Source organism: Pristiophorus japonicus, chromosome 20 (genome assembly GCF_044704955.1).
Source record: "Pristiophorus japonicus isolate sPriJap1 chromosome 20, sPriJap1.hap1, whole genome shotgun sequence".
In the NCBI taxonomy this organism is placed as follows: Eukaryota; Metazoa; Chordata; class Chondrichthyes; family Pristiophoridae; genus Pristiophorus; species Pristiophorus japonicus.
This window is the reverse complement of record NC_091996.1, coordinates 40,302,101-40,316,788: the sequence shown is the minus strand read 5'-3', so window position 1 is coordinate 40,316,788 and position 14,688 is coordinate 40,302,101. Positions and strand designations below refer to the sequence as shown.

The following is a 14,688-nucleotide window of genomic DNA, read 5'->3' as shown; positions in this document are numbered from 1 at the left end:
TGTGGGGGGGAGGGATCGAGGGGGACTTGGTTGAGGGAGGGGGTGGGAGAGGGAGGGGGAAGGGGGAAGGGAGGGGGGATGGAGTGAGGGGAGGGGGGAGTAGGAGTGGGAGGGGGAGTGGGAGAGGAAGGGGAGGTGGGAGAAGGAAGGAGGATGGGGGGGAATGGAGGATGCGGGGGGGGGGGCGCACGAGCAACAGCATTCTGACAGCAGTACTGAAGGATTAATTGTTACAAACACTGTAATTTAACTGTGTGCTGATTGGCTGCCGTGTTTTTCACCTTACAACAGTGATTCGACTTCAAAAGAAGGGCTTCATGGCTTAAAAGCATTTGGAGCGCCTTGAGGTGATGACAGGCGCTAGAGAAATGCAAGTCTTTCTTTGCGTTTGCCTGGTGAGGTGGGGAGGAGAATCATGTTGGAGATAACAGCAGATATGAGCGAGGTTGACACAGAGCCACAGAACGATATTCCCGCTCACCTGCGTCCAGCAAGGTGGCAGATTGTGCGAGCTGTGACTGGGAAGTGGCCCTGGCCACAGAAACATCAGGCAGTGAGCAGCAGCCCCTCAGCACTGGGTGGGACGGGTCGTCAGTGGGCTGGGTGAAGATTTGGAGTGAAGCCCAGAGAGATTCAGTCACCAACAGGGGCTCCACATGCTGCGCTCAGTGAAAGCTCATGGTTTCTGCGAGCACAGAAAATGTTTTCAATTAAACGGGCTGCAGTTAGCTGATCGCACTGGGAGAGCAGAGAGATCGAAGCCCCCCCCCACCCCCACCGGCCCTGGGCTCTCCCACACCCAGGGGGCTGGGGTGGGCGGGGATTGGGCAGGGGAATGGGGCGGGGGCTGGGGTGGGCGAGGGGGATGGGGCGGAATAACGGGAGAAAATTCTGCACCATTCTGCCAACACAGTCACGAGGGGCTGAATGGAGGTTTGTGCCGTAAATGTCAATGATTCTACCCTGGATTAAGTTGGCCAGAGCTCCAGTTTTCAGTGAAACAGAAACAGAAACAGCCCACTGCTTCGTGCCGGTGTTTATGCTCCACACCAGCCTCCACCCTCCCACCCTCTCACCAGATCCTTCTGTTCCTTTCTCCCTCGCGTGTTTATCCAACTTCCCCTTGAATGCATCTCTGCTATTCACCTCGACCCCTCCCTGTGGTAGTGAGTTCCACATTCTCACCACTCTCTGGGTAAAGAAGTTTCTCCTGAATTACCTGTTGGGTTTATTGGCGACGAGCTCATGTTATGCTTTACATTCGACATTATTCAGGCAGACCGTCCGAGCCAGGGTGAGCTGGCCGGGGCCTGCAGTGTTTCACAGATCCATTGGGAGAGCGTTGGGCCAACCTCCTCTCACCCTCCTAATATTCACCCAGCTCCTGACACCATCGGCACCACAGCCCACACAACCATCACCACACATCGTTACAATACGGCACAATATCCCCGTCAACAGGATCCAAAGCAGGGTAACAGCCCCCACCCGCTTTCACCCCATTAACCCCACCCTCCCACCATTACCCCCAGCTCTCCCCATTAACCCCCACCTCCCCATTTCCCCCCCCACCAACATTATCGCCCTCACCATTACACCCCCCCACCCCATTACCACGCCGTGCCCACCATTACCACCCAACTCCACCCATTGCCTCCCCTGCCCCACCATTATCCCCCCCCACCCCGATCACACACAGCGCCCATCACTCCTGGCTGCGGAAGGTGGGCTGGCTTTGAGCAGTTTTAACCTGTGAGATGTTGTGCGCTGGGAACGGGTCAGGATCTGGTCAACCACACAGCGATTACCCTGACAGCATGTCAAACCACATTTTACAGCACCCGATATTTAGCTTCAGTCACAGAACTGAATAAAACATTGCAAGGACATGTCTAGTCCCATTACAGAGAACCAGAGACATTCACACTCCTTCAACACCAGCTCAATCTGTACACAGCGCTCTTTCCTTCAGCTACATCCCCCGTAAGGTCACTCCGCACTGAGAGAGGCTCGAGGATCCCAACCCACTCTGGCTGTGCCCAAGACTCATCTCCCCAGCTCATTCCCCCCCTCCTCCTCCCCAGCTCGCTCCCTTCCTCCACAACTCATTCACCCCCAGCTCGCGCCCTTCCCTAGCTCCCCTCCCCAGCTCATTCCCCCTCACTCCCCCCTCATTCCCCCCCCAACTCGCTCCCCACTCCCTCTATCTACCACTCTCCCTGCCTCTCCCTCTACCCGCCCCCCTTCCTCCTGTCCCGCCCTCACCCCTCTCTCCCTCGCCCCCTTTCCCATCTCCCCTCCCTCTCTCTCCCCCCATGCCACACACCATGAATTAGAAGAGGAAACAGTTAATGTGCGAAAGGCTCAGAGCATCGCGAGCAGTCGGACTGTGAAACACTGAGCTCCCCTGGGGATGGGAGGAAGACGAGGGGAGATTAAATGCAAAACAGAGATTTCAAATTTTAGCAAGGGACCCCGCCAGCTCACGGCGTCAGGAACATTAGCACAACAAGGCCTGGAGCCACAGGAATCGCTCCAAGTGACAGTTACCCCTCCCCAGCACACTGCCACGGGGCAAGGCCAACAGCGCCCCCCCCGCCCCCCCCCCCTCGACACAGACCTTTCCTGGGGGCGCGAGAGCCTCCAAGACCTGGTCACTGGCGGGGTGGGGGGGGGGGTCCTGATCTTCACATTTCCCCCCTTCGTCTCCTGCTCCCAGCGAACACACACCCGTCACACGAGGCCCCGTCACACGAGGCCCCGTCACACGAGGCCCCGTCACACGAGGCCACTCCAGTTCCACCTGTATCAGGGGACCCGACCCCCGAGACAAACTCGGATATTTTCCATTCATTGCCAAGTCATATTTGACCCTGAAATGAGCTTCTGACCACCTATCCGCAGCATAACTAAGACTTCATATTTCCACCTCTGTAACATCGCCCATCTCCACCCCTGCCTCAGCTCATCCGCTGTTTGATACCCTCATCCGTGCCTTTGTTACCTCTAGACCTGACTATTCCAATGCACTCCTGTCTGGTCTCCCACATTCTACCCTACGTGAACTGGAGGTGATCCAAAACTCGGCTGCCCATGTCCTAACTCGCACCAAGCCCCGCTCACCCATCACCCCCTGTGCTCTCTGACCTACATTGGCTCCCGGTTAAGCAACGCCTCGATTTCAAAATTCTCATCCTTATTTTCAAATGCCTCCATTGCCTCGCCCCTCCCTATTTATCGTATAACACTCCTGTGAAGTGCCTTGGGACGTTTCACTACGTTAAAGGCGCTGTATAAGTTGTTGAGTGATGCACCAGACTGTCGCTTACCTTCCCGAAGTTCCTCACATCGAAGAGGTCGAAGGGGTCGAATAGCTCACTGTTCCTCAGTCCGAATTTATCGTGACAAACTTTCAGGAATGTTCGGATGTTCTTCAGGCACAAAAACTACAATCAAAGGGGGAGAGACAAAATGTTCAGAGGAAAGCATTGGTAAGTTACACCTGCCGCTCCCCAGTTGCTGTCAGGACAGGCCAGCAATAATCGTTGCCGCGAGCAGGGTCACCGCGAGGAGAATCACCGCGAGGAGTGGTCACTGCGAGCAGGGTCACACCGAGCGCGGTCACCGTGAGGAGGGTCACCGCAAGCAATGGTTACCACGAGGAGGGTCACAGCGAGCAGTGGTCACCGCGAGCATGGTGGGTCACCGCGAGCATTGGTCACCATGAGCATGGTGGGTCACTGCGAGCACGGTCACACTGAGCACAGTCACCACGAACACGGTCATCCCGACCACTGGTCAGCCCGACCACTGATCACCCTGACCGTCGTGGGTCATCGCCAGCGTCGTGGGTCACCACGTGCATTGGTTACCACGAGGGCCATGGGTCACCGCGAGGGCCGTGGGTCACCGCGAGGGCCGTGGGTCACCGCGAGCGCCGTGGGTCACCGCGAGGACTGTGGGTCACCGCAAGCATTGGTCACCGTGAGGACTGTGGGTCACCGCGAGGGCTGTGGGTCACCGCGAGGGCTGTGGGTCACCGCGAGAGGTGTGGGTCACCGCGAGCATTGGTCACCGCGAGCATTGGTCACCGCGAGCATTGGTCACCGCGAGCATTGGTCACCGTGAGGACTGTGGGTCACCGTGAGGATTGTGGGTCACTGCGAGGGCTGTGGGCCACCGCGAGCATTAGTCACCGTGAGGGCCGTGGGTCACCGCGAGCATTAGTCACCGCAAGCTTTGGTCACCGTGAGGGCTGTGGGTCACCGCGAGCTTTGGTCACCGCGAGGGCTGTGGGTCACCGTGAGCTTTGGTCACCGCGAGGGCTGTGGGTCACCACAAGCTTTGGTGACCGCGAGCATTGGTCACCGCGAGGGCCATGGGTCACCGCGAGTTTTGGTCACCAAGAGCATTGGTCATCGCGAGGGTTGTGGGTTACCACAAGCTTCGGTCACCGTGAGGGCTGTGGGTCGCCACGAGGGCCGTGGGTCACCGCGAGCATTGGTCACCGCGAGCATTAGTCACCGCGAGGGACATGGGTCGCCGCGAGCTTTGGTCACTGCGATGGCTGTGGGTTCCTGCGAGGGCTGTGGGTCACCGTGAGCTTTGGTAACCGCGAGCTTGGGTCACCGCGAGGGCTGTGGGTAACCGCGAGCATTGGTCATCGTGAGGACTGTGGGTCAGCGCGAGCATTAGTCACCGTGAGGGCTGTGGGTCACCGCGAGCATTAGTCACCGCGAGGGCCACGGGTCACCGCGAGCTTTGGTCACCGCGATGGCCGTGGGTTCCTGCGAGGACTGTGGGTCACCGTGAGCTTTGGTCACCGCGAACTTGAGTCACCGTGAGGACTGTGGGTCACCGCAAGCTTTGGTCACCATGAGGGCTGTGGGTCACCGCGAGCATTGGTCACCGTGAGGGCTGTGGGTCACCGCGAGCATTAGTCACCGCGAGCTTTGGTCACCGCGATGGCTTTGGGTTCCTTCGAGGGCTGTGGGTCACCGTGAGCTTTGGTCACCGCGAACGCCGTGGGTCACCGCGAGCTTTGGTCACTGCGAGGGCTGTGGGTCACCGTGAGCTTTAGTCACCGCGAGCTTTGATCACCGCGAGCAGCTCCTGTGGCCGGAGTAGTCGGGGATGTGGGGGAAGGGCTGGGAGGAGGGAGTGTGGGGAGGAGCGACGGGGTGAGGGAGGGGCGAGGAAGTTGGGTGAGGGGCGAAGACAGGGCCATAGGAGTTGGGGGAGGGGCGAGGACAGGGGCAAGGGAGTTGGCGGAGAGGCAAGGGAGTGGGGCGAGGGTGTGGTGGTTGAGGTGGGGGGGCAGACTGCTCACCCCCATCAGCCAGCACTGGTCTCGGCAAGACTGCGGCGCCACTGTCCCACGAACATCGTCACTCGGCTCATTCGGTGCAAAATAAAATCAACCGCACGACAACCCCAATCTTACAGTGACAGACCTACACCCACCAGTACTGTACCCTAGTGTTATAGTGACAGACCTGTACCCACCAGTACTGTACCCCAGTGTTATAGTGACAGACCTGTACCCACCAGTACTGTACCCCAGTGTTATAGTGACAGACCTGTACCCACCAGTACTGTACCCCAGTGTTATAGTGACAAACCTGTACCCACCAGTACTGTACCCCAGTGTTATAGTGACAGACCTGTACCCACCAGTACTGTACCCCAGTGTTATAGTGACAGACCTGTACCCACCAGTACTGTACCCAAGTGTTATAGTGACAAACCTGTGTTATACAGTGACAGACCTGTACCCACCAGTACTGTACCCCAATGTGTATACAGTGACAGACCTGTACCCACCAGTACTGTACCCCAGTGTTATACAGTGACAGACCTGTACCCAACAGTACTGTATCCCAGTGTTATACAGTGACAGACCTGTACCCAACAGTGCTGTATACCAGTGTTATACAGTGACAGACCTGTACCCAACAGTACAGTACCCCAGTGTGATAGTGACAGACCTGTACCCACCAGTACTGTACCCATGTTACACAGTGACAAACCTGTACCCACCAGTACTGTACCCGTGTTATACAGTGACAGACCTGTACCCACCAGTACTGTACCCCAGTGTTGTACAGTGACAGACCTGTACGCACCAGTACTGTACCCCAGTGTTATACAGTGACAGACCTGTACCCAACTGTACTGTACCCGTGTTATACAGTGACAGACCTGTACCCACCAGTACTGTACCCCAATATGTATACAGTGACAGACCTGTACCCAACAGTACTGTACCCCAGTGTTATAGTGACAGACCTGTACCCACCAGTACTGTACCCATGTTGAAAGTGACAGACCTGTACCCCTCAGTACTTTATCCTTGTTATACAGTGGCAGACCCATACCCACCAGTGCTGTACCCCAGTGTTATACAGTGACAGACCTGCACTCACCAGTACTGTACCCCAGTGTTATACAGTGACAGACCTGTACCCACCAGTACTGTACCGCAGTGTTATACAGTGACAGACCTGTACCCAACAGTGCTGTATACCAGTATTATACAGTGACAGACCTGTACACACCAGTACTGTACGCCAGTGTTGTACAGTGACAGACCTGTACCCACCAGTACTGTACCCCAGTGTTGTACAGTGACAGACCTGTACCCACCAGTACTGTACCCGTGTTGTACAGTAACAGATCTGTACCCACCAGCAATGTACCCGTGTTATACAGTGACAAACCTGTACCCACCAGTACTGTACCCCAGTGTTGTACAGTGACAGACCTGTACCTACCAGTACTGTACCCCAGTGTTATAGTGACAGACCTGTACCCACCAGGACTGTACCCATGTTGAAAGTAACAGACCTGTACCCCTCAGTATTCTATCCTTGTTATACAGTGACAGACCTGTACCCACCAGTACTGAACACCAGTGTTATACAGTGGCAGACCCATACCCACCAGTACTGTACCCCAGTGCTATATAGTGACAGACCTATACCCACCAGTACTGTATCCCAGTGTGATAGTGACAGACCTGTACCCACCAGTACTGTACCTGTGTTATACAGTGACAAACCTGTACCCACCAGTACTGTACCCCAGTGTTATATAGTGACAGACCTGTACCCACCAGTACTATACCCGTGTTATACAGTGACAGACCTGTACCCACCAGTACTGTACCCCAGTGTTATACAGTGACAGACCTGTACCCAACAGTACTGTATCCCAGTGTTATACAGTGACAGACCTATACCCACCAGTAATGTACCCCAATGTTATAAAGTGACAGACCTGTACCCACCAGTACTGTACCCCAGTGTTATACAGTGACAGATCTGTACCCACCAGTACTGCACCCCAGTGTTGTGCAATGACAGACCTGTACCCACAGTACTGTACCCCATTATACAGTAATAGACCTGTACCCACCAATACTGTACCCCAGTGCTATATAGTGACAGACCTGTACCCACCAGTACTGTATCCCAGTGTGATAGTGACAGGCCTGTACCCACCAGTACTGTACCCGTGTTATACAGTGACAAATCTGTGCCCACCAGTACTGTACCCCAGTGTTATATAGTGACAGACCTGTACCCACCAGTACTGTACACGTGTTGTACAGTGACAGACCTGTACGCACCAGTACTGTACCCCAGTGTTATAGTGACAGACCTGTACCCACCAGTACTGTATCCTTGTTATACAGTGGCAGACCCATACCCACCAGTGCTGTACCCCAGTGTTATACAGTGACAGACCTGTACCCACCAGTACTGTACCCAAGTGTTATACAGTGACAGACCCATACCCACCAGTACTGTACCCCAGTGTTATTCAGTGACAGACCTGTACCCACTAGTACCGTACCCCAGTGTTAAAAAGTGACAGACCTGTACTCACCAGTACTGTACACCGGTGTTATACAGTGACTGACCTGTACCCACCAGTACTGTACCCCAGTGTTATACAGTAACAGACCTGTACCCACCAGTACAGTACCCCAGTGTTATACAGTGACCGACCTATACCCACCAGTACTGCACCCATGTTATATAGTGACAGACCTGTACGCACCAGTACTGTACCCGTGTTATACAGTGGCAGACCTATACCCACCAGTACTGTACCCCAATGTTATACAGTGACAGACCTGTACCCATGGTAATGTACCCATGTTATACAGTGACAGACCTGTACCCACCAGTACAGTACCCCAGTGTTATACAGTGACCGACCTATACCCACCAGTACTGCACCCATGTTATATAGTGACAGACCTGTACGCACCAGTACTGTACCCGTGTTATACAGTGGCAGACCTATACCCACCAGTACTGTACCCCAATGTTATACAGTGACAGACCTGTACCCATGGTAATGTACCCATGTTATACAGTGACAGACCTGTACCCACCAGTACTGTATCCTTGTTATACAGTGACAGACCTGTACCCACCAATACTGTACCCCAGTGTTATACAGTGACAGACCTGTACCCAGCAGTACTGTACCCCAATGTGTATACAGTGACAGACCTGTACCCACCAGTACTGTACCCCAGTGTTATACAGTGACAGACCTGTACCCAACATTACTGTATCCCAGTGTTATACAGTGACAGACCTGTACCCACCAGTACTGTATCCTTGTTATACAGTGGCAGACCCATACCCACCAGTGCTGTACCCCAGTGTTATACAGTGACAGACCTGTACCCACCAGTACTGTACCCAAGTGTTATACAGTGACAGACCTGTACCCACTAGTACCGCACCCCAGTGTTAAAAAGTGACAGACCTGTACTCACCAGTACTGTACACCGGTATTATACAGTGACTGACCTGTACCCACCAGTACTGTACCCCAGTGTTATACAGTAACAGACCTGTACCCACCAGTACAGTACCCCAGTTTTATACAGTGACCGACCTATACCCATCAGTACTGCACCCATGTTATATAGTGACAGACCTGTACGCACCAGTACTGTACCCGTGTTATACAGTGGCAGACTTGCACCCACCAGTACTGTACCCCAGTGTTATACAGTGACAGACCTGTACCCAACAGTACTGTACCCCAGTGTTATACAGTGACACACCTGTACCCAACAGTACTGTACCCCAGTGTTATACAGTGACTGACCAATCCCCACCAGTATTGTACCCGTGTTCTACAGTGACAGACCTGTACCCACCAGTACTGTACCCCAATGTGTATACAGTGACAGACCTGTACCCACCAGTACAGTACCCCAGTGTTATACAGTGACAGACCTGTACCCAACAGTACTGTATCCCAGTGTTATACAGTGACAGACTGTACCCACCAGTACTGTACCCCAATGTGTATACAGTGACAGACCTGTACCCACCAGTACTGTACCCCAGTGTTATACAGTGACAGACCTGTACCCACCAGTACTGTACCCGTGTTATACAGTGACAAACCTGTACCCACCAGTACTGTACCCCAGTGTTATATAGTGACAGACCTGTACCCACCAGTACTATACCCGTGTTATACAGTGACAGACCTGTACCCACCAGTACTGTACCCCAGTGTTATACAGTGACAGACCTGTACCCAACAGTACTGTATCCCAGTGTTATACAGTGACAGACCTATACCCACCAGTAATGTACCCCAATGTTATAAAGTGACAGACCTGTACCCACCAGTACTGTACCCCAGTGTTATACAGTGACAGATCTGTACCCACCAGTACTGCACCCCAGTGTTGTGCAATGACAGACCTGTACCCACAGTACTGTACCCCATTATACAGTAATAGACCTGTACCCACCAGTACTGTACCCCAGTGTTATATAGTGACAGACCTGTACCCACCAGTACTGTACACGTGTTGTACAGTGACAGACCTGTACGCACCAGTACTGTACCCCAGTGTTATAGTGACAGACCTGTACCCACCAGTACTGTATCCTTGTTATACAGTGGCAGACCCATACCCACCAGTGCTGTACCCCAGTGTTATACAGTGACAGACCTGTACCCACCAGTACTGTACCCAAGTGTTATACAGTGACAGACCCATACCCACCAGTACTGTACCCCAGTGTTATTCAGTGACAGACCTGTACCCACTAGTACCGTACCCCAGTGTTAAAAAGTGACAGACCTGTACTCACCAGTACTGTACACCGGTGTTATACAGTGACTGACCTGTACCCACCAGTACTGTACCCCAGTGTTATACAGTAACAGACCTGTACCCACCAGTACAGTACCCCAGTGTTATACAGTGACCGACCTATACCCACCAGTACTGCACCCATGTTATATAGTGACAGACCTGTATGCACCAGTACTGTACCCGTGTTATACAGTGGCAGACCTATACCCACCAGTACTGTACCCCAATGTTATACAGTGACAGACCTGTACCCATGGTAATGTACCCATGTTATACAGTGACAGACCTGTACCCACCAGTACTGTATCCTTGTTATACAGTGACAGACCTGTACCCACCAATACTGTACCCCAGTGTTATACAGTGACAGACCTGTACCCAGCAGTACTGTACCCCAATGTGTATACAGTGACAGACCTGTACCCACCAGTACTGTACCCCAGTGTTATACAGTGACAGACCTGTACCCAACATTACTGTATCCCAGTGTTATACAGTGACAGACCTGTACCCACCAGTACTGTATCCTTGTTATACAGTGGCAGACCCATACCCACCAGTGCTGTACCCCAGTGTTATACAGTGACAGACCTGTACCCACCAGTACTGTACCCAAGTGTTATACAGTGACAGACCTGTACCCACTAGTACCGCACCCCAGTGTTAAAAAGTGACAGACCTGTACTCACCAGTACTGTACACCCGGTATTATACAGTGACTGACCTGTACCCACCAGTACTGTACCCCAGTGTTATACAGTAACAGACCTGTACCCACCAGTACAGTACCCCAGTTTTATACAGTGACCGACCTATACCCATCAGTACTGCACCCATGTTATATAGTGACAGACCTGTACGCACCAGTACTGTACCCGTGTTATACAGTGGCAGACTTGCACCCACCAGTACTGTACCCCAGTGTTATACAGTGACAGACCTGTACCCAACAGTACTGTACCCCAGTGTTATACAGTGACTGACCAATCCCCACCAGTATTGTACCCGTGTTCTACAGTGACAGACCTGTACCCACCAGTACTGTACCCCAATGTGTATACAGTGACAGACCTGTACCCACCAGTACAGTACCCCAGTGTTATACAGTGACAGACCTGTACCCAACAGTACTGTATCCCAGTGTTATACAGTGACAGACTGTACCCACCAGTACTGTACCCCAATGTGTATACAGTGACAGACCTGTGCCCACCAGTACTGTACCCCAGTGTTATACAGTGACAGACCTGTACCCAACAGTGCTGTATACCAGTGTTATACAGTGACAGATCTGTACCCAACATAACTGTATACCAGTGTTATACAGTGACAGACCTGTACCCCCCAGTACAGTACCCCAGTGTCATACAGTGGCAGACCTGTACCACCCATGACTCTACCCCAGTGTGATAGTGACAGACCTGTACCCACCAGTACTGTACCCATGTTACACAGTGACAAACCTGTACCCACCAGTACTGTACCCCAGTGTTATACAGTGACAGACCTGTACCCACCAGTACTGTACCGCAGTGTTATACAGTGACAGACTTGTACCCAACAGTGCTGTATACCAGTGTTATACAGTGACAGACCTGTACACAACAGTACTGTACCCCAGTGTTGTACAGTGACAGACCTGTACCCACCAGTACTGTACCCGTGTTGTACAGTGACAGACCTGTACCCACCAGTACTGTACCCCAGTGTTGTACAGTGACAGACCTGTACCCACCAGTACTGTACCCCAGTGTTATACAGTGATAGATCTGCACCCACCAGCAATGTACCCGTGTTATACAGTGACAAACCTGTACCCACCAGTACTGTACACGTGTAGTACAGTGACAGACCTGTACCCACCAGTACTGTACCCCAGTGTTATACAGTGACAGACCTGTACCCACCAGTACTGTACCGCAGTGTTATACAGTGACAGACCTGTACCCAACAGTGCTGTATACCAGTGTTATACAGTGACAGACCTGTACCCAACAGTACTGTATACCAGTGTTATACAGTGACAGACCTGTACCCCCCCAGTACAGTACCCCAGTGTTATACAGTGGCAGACCTGTACCACCCAGCACTGTACCCCAGTGTTATACAGTGACAGACCTGAACCCACCAGTACAGTACCCCAGTGTGATAGTGACAGACCTGTACCCACTAGTACTGTACCCATGTTACACAGTGACAAACCTGTACCCACCAGTACTGTACCCGTGTTATACAGTGACAGACCTGTACCCACCAGTACTGTACCCCAGTGTTGTACAGTGACAGACCTGTACCCACCAGTACTGTACCCCAGTGTTATACAGTGACAGACCTGTACCCAATTGTACTGTACCCGTGTTATACAGTGACAGACCTGTACCCACCAGTACTGTACCCCAATATGTATACAGTGACAGACCTGTACCCAACAGTACTGTACCCCAGTGTTATAGTGACAGACCTGTACCCACCAGTACTGTACCCATGTTGAAAGTGACAGACCTGTACCCCTCAGTACTTTATCCTTGTTATACAGTGGCAGACCCATACCCACCAGTGCTGTACCCCAGTGTTATACAGTGACAGACCTGTACTCACCAGTACTGTACCCCAGTGTTATACAGTGACAGACCTGTACCCACCAGTACTGTACCGCAGTGTTATACAGTGACAGACCTGTACCCAACAGTGCTGTATACCAGTGTTGTACAGTGACAGACCTGTACCCACCAGTACTGTACCCCAGTGTTGTACAGTGACAGACCTGTACCCACCAGTACTGTACCCGTGTTGTACAGTAACAGATCTGTACCCACCAGCAATGTACCCGTGTTATACAGTGACAAACCTGTACCCACCAGTACTGTACACGTGTAGTACAGTGACAGACCTGTACCTACCAGTACTGTACCCCAGTGTTATAGTGACAGACCTGTACCCACCAGGACTGTACCCATGTTGAAAGTAACAGACCTGTACCCCTCAGTACTCTATCCTTGTTATACAGTGACAGACCTGTACCCACCAGTACTGAACACCAGTGTTATACAGTGGCAGACCCATACCCACCAGTACTGTACCCCAGTGCTATATAGTGACAGACCTATACCCACCAGTACTGTATCCCAGTGTGATAGTGACAGACCTGTACCCACCAGTACTGTACCCGTGTTATACAGTGACAAACCTGTACCCACCAGTACTGTACCCCAGTGTTATATAGTGACAGACCTGTACCCACCAGTACTATACCCGTGTTAAACAGTGACAGACTTGTACCCACCAGTACTGTACCCCAGTGTTATACAGTGACAGACCTGTACCCAACAGTACTGTATCCCAGTGTTATACAGTGACAGACCTATACCCACCAGTAATGTACCCCAATGTTATAAAGTGACAGACCTGTACCCACCAGTATTGTACCCCAGTGTTATACAGTGACAGATCTGTACCCACCAGTACTGCACCCCAATGTTGTGCAATGACAGACCTGTACCCACAGTACTGTACCCCATTATACAGTAATAGACCTGTACCCACCAGTACTGTACCCCAGTGCTATATAGTGACAGACCTGTACCCACCAGTACTGTATCCCAGTGTGATAGTGACAGGCCTGTACCCACCAGTACTGTACCCGTGTTATACAGTGACAAATCTGTGCCCACCAGTACTGTACCCCAGTGTTATATAGTGACAGACCTGTACCCACCAGTACTGTACACGTGTTGTACAGTGACAGACCTGTACCCACCAGTACTGTACCCCAGTGTTATAGTGACAGACCTGTACCCACCAGTACTGTATCCTTGTTATACAGTGGCAGACCCATACCCACCAGTGCTGTACCCCAGTGTTATACAGTGACAGACCTGTACCCACCAGTACTGTACCCAAGTGTTATACAGTGACAGACCCATACCCACCAGTACTGTACCCCAGTGTTATTCAGTGACAGACCTGTACCCACTAGTACCGTACCCCAGTGTTAAAAAGTGACAGACCTGTACTCACCAGTACTGTACACCGGTGTTATACAGTGACTGACCTGTACCCACCAGTACTGTACCCCAGTGTTATACAGTAACAGACCTGTACCCACCAGTACAGTACCCCAGTGTTATACAGTGACCGACCTATACCCACCAGTACTGCACCCATGTTATATAGTGACAGACCTGTACGCACCAGTACTGTACCCGTGTTATACAGTGGCAGACCTATACCCACCAGTACTGTACCCCAATGTTATACAGTGACAGACCTGTACCCATGGTAATGTACCCATGTTATACAGTGACAGACCTGTACCCACCAGTACTGTATCTTTGTTATACAGTGACAGACCTGTACCCACCAATACTGTACCCCAGTGTTATACAGTGACAGACCTGTACCCAGCAGTACTGTACCCCAATGTGTATACAGTGACAGACCTGTACCCACCAGTACTGTACCCCAGTGTTATACAGTGACAGACCTGTACCCAACATTACTGTATCCCAGTGTTATACAGTGACAGACCTGTACCCACCAGT

The 14,688-nt window shown here is 52.2% G+C and overlaps 1 protein-coding gene across 5 annotated transcripts in view; it reads right to left on the bottom strand.

The window, feature by feature from the left end:
- The window catches only part of vav2 (vav 2 guanine nucleotide exchange factor), a 512,235-nt gene that overhangs the window by 421,455 nt on the left and 76,092 nt on the right, over positions 1-14,688 (bottom strand). For all 5 annotated transcript variants that reach the window (XM_070862795.1, XM_070862797.1, XM_070862799.1 and 2 more), the window contains exon 2: positions 3,330-3,446. In XM_070862795.1, coding sequence (XP_070718896.1) covers positions 3,330-3,446 — 117 coding nt within the window. The remainder of the gene's footprint in view (positions 1-3,329; positions 3,447-14,688) is intronic.